This window comes from Athene cunicularia (assembly GCF_003259725.1).
Source record: "Athene cunicularia isolate RWA chromosome 23 unlocalized genomic scaffold, athCun1 chr23_part2, whole genome shotgun sequence".
Classification (NCBI taxonomy): Eukaryota; Metazoa; Chordata; class Aves; order Strigiformes; family Strigidae; genus Athene; species Athene cunicularia.
This window is the reverse complement of record NW_020799131.1, coordinates 299,971-308,790: the sequence shown is the minus strand read 5'-3', so window position 1 is coordinate 308,790 and position 8,820 is coordinate 299,971. Positions and strand designations below refer to the sequence as shown.

At 56.0% G+C, this 8,820-nt stretch overlaps 2 protein-coding genes across 2 annotated transcripts; one reads left to right on the top strand and one right to left on the bottom strand.

The window, feature by feature from the left end:
- Positions 1-496: 496 nt before the first annotated feature.
- RAB42 (RAB42, member RAS oncogene family) lies at positions 497-2,021 on the top strand. The gene is made up of 2 exons (XM_026863443.1): positions 497-799; positions 1,585-2,021. The coding sequence occupies exons 1-2, from the start codon at positions 585-587 to the stop codon at positions 2,015-2,017; spliced, it is 648 nt and encodes a 215-aa protein (XP_026719244.1). The 5' UTR covers positions 497-584; the 3' UTR covers positions 2,018-2,021.
- Positions 2,022-3,345: 1,324 nt separating this feature from the next.
- On the bottom strand, positions 3,346-7,784 carry TAF12 (TATA-box binding protein associated factor 12). The gene is made up of 4 exons (XM_026863444.1): positions 7,517-7,784; positions 5,453-5,701; positions 4,196-4,273; positions 3,346-3,898 (listed from the first exon to the last, which is right to left on the bottom strand). The coding sequence occupies exons 1-4, from the start codon at positions 7,583-7,585 to the stop codon at positions 3,776-3,778; spliced, it is 519 nt and encodes a 172-aa protein (XP_026719245.1). The 5' UTR covers positions 7,586-7,784; the 3' UTR covers positions 3,346-3,775.
- Between the last annotated feature and the right edge of the window lie 1,036 nt (positions 7,785-8,820).

Sequence of the window (8,820 nt, the reverse complement as noted above, 5' to 3'; positions counted from 1 at the left end):
AGAGACAGGAGCCCCGGGAGCGCTGCCAGTGCTGACGGGGCGACACACACACACACAGGACCCTCCACCCACGGGGGTGTTTCTCTCCCCACCCCACAGCCCCCTGGGCGATGCGTGGGGCTGTGTCCCCACCCGGGCTCGAGTTTATTTCAAGCCTTAATTTGGAGGCTCTAAAAAAAAAAAAAACAACTCCCTTGCAGGAGCGTTTTTAATAAACCTGAAGCTTTTCCACACTAAATAAAGGCTGGGCTGAGCACCGGACCCCTGGCAGGGACACACCACTGCACAAAACCCCTGACGTGGGGGAGATGCTCTGCCCTGGGGGGTCGCTGGTGGGGTAACACCCCCCCGCCGTGTCTGCACATGGCAGTGTCACCCCATGGGCCCCCCCAGGGGAAAATGAGACCCACCGGGAGCTGGATGGAGCCAAAATAAAAGGAGAAAAGAGGCTTCAAAGGGGCCACCCAGCACCCATGGCGGGGTGGGAACGCCTCGTGGGTGGAGGAGCGGAACCTGCCCGCCTGCCTGCCCGTGCATGCCCCCAGCGTGGGGGTGGCGGGTCCCAGCAGCCGCCGGAGGTGCCGATGGAGCCGCGGTGGCAGTACCAGTTCCGGGTGATCATGCTGGGGGACTCAACGGTGGGCAAGTCCTCGCTGCTGCGGTGCTACACCGAGGGCGTCTTCCTGGACGCCGTCAACCAGACGGTGGGGGTGGATTTCTACGTTCAGTTCGTGGAGCTGGAGCCGAGGCTGCGGGTGAAGCTGCAGTTCTGGGACACGGCCGGGCAGGAGCGGTTCAGGTGGGTCTGGCTCCGGCCGCGGCGTGGGGAGGGGTGATGGTGCTGGGTATCCTCCTGGATTTGGGGTACTGGTGAGATGTGATCCCAACTCCAGGCAGGTCCTGGATACAGTCATGTCCCCCACCACCCCCTTGCTGGGGGGAGCCCCGTGGGTGAGGAACCACCATGCCCAGCACTGGGCAGGCTGCAGGGGCCCAGGTGAGCCAACGCCATGGAAAGGAGCTCTTGGGGTGACCTTTAAGCCTTTTCTCCAGCTCCAAAGGAGCTACAGGACCCCCCCCCAAGCACCCCTCTGCCCCTCCAGCTGCAGAGGGTTGGGGGAAGAGGCTGGGAGCCCACTGGGAGCTGGGCAAAAAGTGGCTTCCCCAGCTTGACTGCCAAGGAGCCCTCACACCTCCCTGCTGGGGCTGCCCATCGCCGGCCAGGCTGGCTGCTGGGGACAGGGAGTTCAGGGGACATGGCTGCAGGGCATGGGAGGATGGCAGGGCTGTGGCTGCAGGGGATGGGAGAGCACCGGGGACGTAGCTGCGAGCCATGGGAAGTCTCGGCTGTGGCTGCAGCGGACAGATGAGCTTTGGTGGCCAAGCAGGGACAGAGCTGCCTGGAGCACTTGCTGATACAGCAAAAGGGCAGATTCTCCTCCCTCGTACAGTGACTTGGAAGCAGAGTGCATGTTGCAGGGGACAGAACGTGGCTGGGGCTGCTCTGCAGGGAGGGGAGATGCTGCCCAAAGCAGCACAGGGAAGCCCTGGGGGCTGCTCACCCCCTTTCTCTTTGCGCCCCAGGTCTGTGACTCGCTCCTACTACCGCAACTCAGCCGGGGGGATGCTGCTCTTCGACCTCACCAACCGCGCGTCCTTTGAGAGCGTCCGGCAGTGGCACCGGGAGGTGACAGACACGGTCCAGCCCTTCAGCATCATCTTCTTGCTGGTGGGGCACAAGAGTGACCTGGCAGGGCAGCGACGGGTGGGCAGGAAGGAGGCAGAGAAGCTGGCAGCCTCGCTGGGGATCCAGTACATTGAGACCTCGGCCAAGGACGCCAGCAACGTGGTCCAGGCCTTCCAGATGCTGACGGTGGCCATCTACCAGGCGCTGCTGACGGGGCGGCTGGCTCCCACCGAGGCGTGGGCCGGGGTGAAGAGCAGCGTCCCGCTGCCGGTGCCGCTCAAGGCTCGGGTGTCGGAGAAGGAAGAGAAGCGGCAGAGATGCTCGTGCTAGAGAGCTGGGGGACGCTGGCAGCCTGCCCTGGAGGGGCTGGGACACGCTGGGCTCTGCCCACTGTGGTGCACGGGAGCTGAGGCAGAGATGGAGCAGCCGGGGTGTAGGCAGGAGCAGCGAGCGACTGCCAGGGCGCATTAAACACCCCCTGTTCACCTCGCTGCCAGCCCGTGTTTGCCTGGGGAAGGGGAAGCGGCCAGCGCTGCCCACGGGAAGGGTCCCACATAGGACGGGGCAGCGGCCAGCAGAGATGGGTGTCACCTCCCTTCCCCTGTTCCCTCACCAAACCCCTTCCTACAAGGTCCCCGTCCCCCGGAGACGAACCGCAGGCCTGTTGGCACCCCGGCTCCCACACCAGATCAGTGTTGAACCCCTTTTCCTACTCGACCCCTTTGCTCAGCGCTGGGCTCCTCCCGGCTCGGGAGGACAAGGCAGGGTTTGCTTCGGAGAGCGACTCCTCCGGGTGCCCGGAGCTGGAGCAGCCGGTGAACAACTCCACGTCCCCCGCTCCCTGGCAGCAGGAACCGCTTCCCTCGGGCCCCAGCACCCAGCACTGGTGTGATCGCAGTCCCTCGGCTCCTCAGCCGAGGAGAGAGCCCGTCCTGGTTTTGAATTACTTCAGCCAAGGCCGTTTCCCCCGTAGGTACCGGGAGGCCGAGGGCCCCAGCAGCCAGCCGGGCCGGGAGGATGCACCCCACTGCTGCCTGCGGGCACACACAGCCCCCCGCGTTGTGCCGGGGTTTGCAGAACTGCTGCCTGCCTCTTCACCACGGCAAACGCACCTGCAGTGTCTGAGACTGAGCAGAGCAGGCAGGGACAGGCGGGGGGCACGGCCTTTATGTCCCAAGGCAGGCAGAGGAGCCTCGATTACTTGTCTTCAGCCCCAGAATCACAGAATCCCAGACTCATGTGGGTTGGAAAAGCCCTGGAGGCTCCTCCAGTCCAACCATGACCCTCACCCTGACCGTTCCCAACTCCCCCAGATCCCTCAGCGCTGGCTCAGCCCGACTCTTCAACCCCCCCAGGGATCCCGGGGACTCCCCCCCTGCCCTGGGCAGCCCATTCCAACGCCCAACAGCCCCTTCTGCACAGAAATCCTTCCTCAGAGCCAGCCTGACCCTGCCCTGGGCAGCTTGAGGCCATTCCCTCGGGGCCTGGCGCTGGGGCCTTGGCTCCAGAGACTCATCCCCCCTCTCTGCCCCCTCCTGGCAGGGAGTTGCCGAGGGCCAGGAGGTCTCCCCTCAGCCTCCTCTTCTCCAGACTGAACCCCCCCAGTTCCCCCAGCCGCTACCCAGCAGACCTGTGCTCCAGATCCTGCCCGAGCTCCGCTGCCCTTCTCTGGACACGCTCAAGCATCAGCACTCTCTACCCCTAACACCCACCACAAGAGCAGCCTCATCACCACAAAACATCCCGGCAGTGCCCCTGCCTGCCACCAGTGCTCCAAAATCCACACACCAGCTATAAAAGCTTCCATAAAGCAGTGTAGCGGAGGGCTGTACGACATTAAACATGGTAAAAACATGTCCCTGTTCTAGGGACCTTCCAACACAGGACTGCTGCAAACGGCACAACTGCAAAATCTGTAGAGGGGATGGCGAGGGGCAGACACCCCGCTCATCCCCAGGTTATTACGGTGTTGTTAAGTAACAACAAATCTGTAGCTCCTCACAGGTTTCCAGCCCAACACCACAGCCATGCCCTGACTTCAGGGCGTGTGCCCAGCTCTCAGCTGAGGGGTTGGGGGGGCAAGAAAAATCACTCACCAAGATGCAACTGGACGTCTTTCACTTCCAGGGTGTTTGATTTGCGATGCCGCGCAAGCTGGCAGGCAGCCGTCACCACGCTCTCTATGAAATCATCTGCGATCTGTAACAGCATCTGTGGCAGAACAAGGACAACAACCAGTCTTAGCAGCACTGAGCAGCTGAAATTATGTGGAAAGTATGAAAATAAACCCTCAGAAGCTAGTATTTCAACAGCATTTGCTAGAATTGCTGTTATAAAACCCTTTTCAACACAGGGACGCAGGAATAGACACGGCTGGCTGAAGGCTGCAGCGACATGGGACTACAGAAGGGTAAAATGAGCCCTCCCTGCGCTGGGGAAAGGGCCACCGGTCCATGAAAAAATCCCAATTAGCTCTTTCTGCAACCCCTGCCATGGGTTGGTACCTACCTCCTCCACATCTTCATCCAGCTGCTCATTCGGATCCACCTCACGCACCAGGTCCTGCAATTTCTTCTTGGTTAAAACCTGAGCGTGTGGGAGAAGAGGAAGGATTTACTGCCCTGCTTCAGCAAAGCAGCTGCCTACGCAGCACAGCCACAAAAGACCTCCTGCCCCACCACCCCCCCAAGAAGGCCCAAGTCACACGTATTGACACAGCACAACAGTTCAGGAATGGCAGAGATAAGAAATATCAGGTGTTAAGGAGTTATTTTCAAGCACCAGTCCTTGCTCTGAACAGAAAGTGGAATGCAGCAGGCCAGGATAAATAGGTCTCCTGCACCAAACTGGCACTAAAATGCCACTGGCTGAAGCAAAGCTGCTGGTAAGAGGGAACAAAGGCAAAACTAGAAGTCTTAAGAGGCAGACAGCAACGTATCAGAGACTATATTTGTGCTCAGGACACAAAGGAGGTATTTCCACGGCTCTGGTGCTTATCAGCTTTAGCGTTTCAAATGCAAACCAGAGATATCTTCAAGTGCTGGGTTATTCTAGGGCAGAAGACAGCACCCTCTCAGCCCAAACATGGCAGGGAGCAGAAATTTTACTGCTGCTAAACAACAGCAGGACCCTTAGTCTGACAGGATACAGATGGAAATTATCACCACTCATCTGTCAGCCTGGTCAGATGAACCAGACACACATGGGGAATTCCTGCCCTTCCTGGCTCTCTTGCACCAACGGTGGAACTGCTGTGCCTGCGGCTGTGTCGGGGCACTAGTACACTGCCCAGAGAGGTCACGGTGCCAGCAAAGCCCGCAGAGACATCAGGGTTCATTCCTGGAGCACTTGCTGGGCAGCACCTTATTTTACACACGTCAAAGACTCTGGATCACAACAAACACACACGCGGGTCAGCAGCTCCCAGCAGCGACGCTGCCTCTCGTACCACCCTGGTAAGACAGAGGCTACAAACCTGCATGTTTATGCCTCCCATCTAAACCATATTTTAAAAGAATTTCCCAATCACATCTCCAAGAGACATTTTCCTGAGACTGAAAAAAACCTCTACACCTACAGCGTCCATACCCCATCCAGCCTGGAAGTGGCTGGGAGGGAAGAAATACATGAAAGTGTTTGTTCACTCAGTAACCGATACTTTAATAGACGTTAAGTTTTTGCTGGCGGTTTAAGGAAGGAGAGGAATTAAGCCACAGGCAGGTCTGAGCATCTCCCCTGTTGTCCTAAAATAGTGGATAAGATTACCTGGTTGCTTTCAGGACTGAGCCGTCCTCCTCCGCTGGGCGTCCCCGGCATCTTTGCCACGGTAGTGCTGTTGGCCATGGAGCTCTGCGGGGGAGTGCTGGCGGGTTCTGGCTTTATCGAGAAGTTGGAGAGGTTGATCAAGGTAGAAGGGCCAAACTGGTTCATAATCTGTTGGGCTTTAGCTTTTAGATCATAAAGTTTATCTAGGTCCTGCTTCTTCTTGGGGTTGTGGGGACCCAAACCAATCAACTGGAAAAGGAAACGAAAGCCACAGTTAGCAAACAGAGAAGGAATTTGACGGGGTGATGATGTCTTTGTCTGCAGTGTCCTGATAGGGCCTAGAGGTTTACGGAAGATTGTGTTTCTCTGGAGGCAGCAAGAAGCAATTTTTAGATGAAGAGAAAACTTTCCCTGGTATATGGAACATGAAGTTTTCCCCAGGAAGCACAGTGGCTGCAGGCAGAGCAGCTCTGCAGCAGCACCGACCCGCCTGCTCGTTCCTCGGGCTCCCTCGCCCTCCCGTCAGGGTCTTTCTGAACACATTTCCCTTGGATCACAAACAGCTTTGAGGAAGAGACCATGCAAAAAGATTTAACTAAAGGCCAGGGCTTGCCCCCGCGGCAGCAGCGCAGGGGAACAGCAGGCACAGCGCTCGAGTCTTCACTCCACGCTCCAGGGGCCTGTGAAGGAGACGGGGTTCCAGCTCCCACGGGTGTCCGCTGCAGCCTGGACGTCTTGTTTTTGGCAACACCACACTTCAAGCCTGACCGGCAGCAATGCCTCAATGCTGGTTTGACAAACAGCGTTTGGTTTGAGTTCTGAGAGCACAAGTCTGGGTACTCTGAGGTAACGTGACGGAGAAATGCACACGCACACCCACACCTTCGATTTGTTCTTCCCACGCCGGGCACCCACAGCCACAGTAAATGAAGTGAGATTTACTGAGCTGTTAACAGCGAACCAGAAGTGGGTTGTGGCAGCTTAACTGATTACTCAGATCTTCCATTCAACCCTGCGGTGCCTGACGTTATTCAGGTTACTGGCCACCAAGCTAACACTCAGACTGACTGGAAACTACTCGATTTCGTGGCTGGAGGGCTCTAAACTCCACAAGCTTGATGAAGCTTTGCTCTGTCCTTACTGCTCTGTAAAAGGAAACTTGTCCAAACCCCAGACCTTCCACCCCCGCAACTGCTGTGGGCAGCAGTGACAGGTCTGTCACGTGAAATGAGCATTTAAGGAATGGTTTGATGTAAAAGCCCCTCGTGCAGCAGCTGCTGCCAGGCCCAGAGCCGGGAGAGAAGCAGCCGCTGAGACACCGCGTCTGAAAAGCCCCTGCCTGCATCCCAGGGTGAACTTACTCATGGAGGAAGAAAAGAGTTTCTTTAAACAACTTTACAACACTCTTGCATACAAAGTGATGAACAAAGCATCTGCCACCTGAGCTACAAAGAAACATTTTCCCCTCATCAGAGCAAGCTTTGTTAGTTTGGGTTAATTCATACCAAAACACAAACCAGAAATCACACAGGAGTACCAAGAAGCAGCTGCTTTAGTGCTTCATTCCAAGGCACACTCATGCACTGTTGCACCTACAGACACGGAGCCCTTTTAGGAGGATTTATATCCAAGACACACTTTGTAGCGCCCTCAGCAAGTTTCCAGCTCAATTTTAACTGAATTAATGATAGAAAACCATTACCCTCACACCCTAAAACCCCTCAGTTGGCACTTCTGAACAAGGAGCTCAGCACAAGATCAGGAGGCACGTCAGCGTGCTAGTCCTGGTTTTAGTTTAGGCTGATCTCAGGCTGTTCACCCCACACCTCACTTCACAAATCCACAAAGCAGGAATTCTTACCCACCATGCAGGGGAGGAAGCTCTGAAATTTTTGGGCAGAAATGACTTTATTAGCATAAAGTCATTTTGTTCATTTATTTCCAGATCTTATTGCACCCTTTGCGTGCCGTTAAGATCACCAAACACAAAACTAACAGGATGTGCAGATTTCTAGGACAAATCTCACATGCCAGCCCTGTGGCAAGCCCCGGCGGTTTACTTACAGCTATCTGAGTGTCTAGATCTTTAATTACATCAGCAACCGCTGTGGGCCCAGCGAACGGAGAGGCCATTTTCCAAAGCCTTCCCAGTACATCAGCAGTCAGCGTTAACCTACTCTGGCTTCCTCCTCTTCCATAAAACTCTCATTCCTACAGGAATACCAGATATTTTTTGTATCACCCACTCTATCGTAAGATGGTGAGAGGAAACATTTTCACTCAAAAGAGCATGAGCTGTCCTTACTACGGCACAAGAGGGTTTATCAGAAGATACTACACGAGCAGCCTGTGAGCGTGCGCTGCTGCAGAGGACAAGGCATCTCCCAGGATCCTGAAGCACAAGTAGAAACTTGGCCAAATTCCATTTTTCTGTCAGAAGAACGGAGGGTGTTGGTATCTGCTGTCAGCAGCAATGCGCAGGTGAGCCCGGACCTCTGCAAGAGCAGCTTCTCCCCATGGCAGGAGTAGGTCTGGTGGGTGCAATTAGCACCACTGACCCTCAGCGACTCGCTGCAACTCATTAAGCACCGGTACTCCAGCACAGGCTTACAGCCGTAATTAAAAGTCTACATTCAAGCCAAACAAACCTTCAGCACATTCCTTGGAGTGCTCAGGGGGCTCTCACTTCTATTAAGACACAGCAATTGTCACAAAATATTTAAATAGGTTTGCAAAGGACTGTATGGTCCAGGTGTCTCTTTACTGTTAATAAGCTTGGAAACTTCTTGGGTTTTGCTTTAGTTATTATAAATATGAGGCAAAGTCCTCCCTTATGCTGCTAGAGGCAGCATCCGTTACAAGCACTTGTCCGTTAGGTGCACTAGCTAAAAGGGGATGAATACAAAAGTCCTTTTTTTCCCCCTGGATGTGCTTGTTAGATGCTGAAGGGTATCTCAAACCTCCCTCCTCCTCGAGGCACAGCTTCCACCTTCACCTTCTACCCCCAAAGCGCCAGCACTTGCCATCTAGGGTGGCAACAGCTCCACACTCGCCGCTCAAAGAGTTTTTCTTCCACTATCTTCCCCGCCACCAGCTTGAAGAGGTCACCAGCCCCACGACTGCCCACAAGGAATACCATTACCGGACCGAACGAAACCTCCCCGTGCAAAACGTTTCCACCGGCTGCCCCGTCGGGAAGAGCCAAGGTCACCCACAGCGACCCGGAGCCGACACGGCCCCACAGCGAGCCGAGCCCCGCCTGTCAGAGCTGCGGGGTCACCCCTCAGGCCCCGGGACACCCCCTCCCCCGGCTGCTGGCCGCCACACGGGCGGGGGTTTGAACCCCGGCTCCAGGCCCGGCTCTTCTG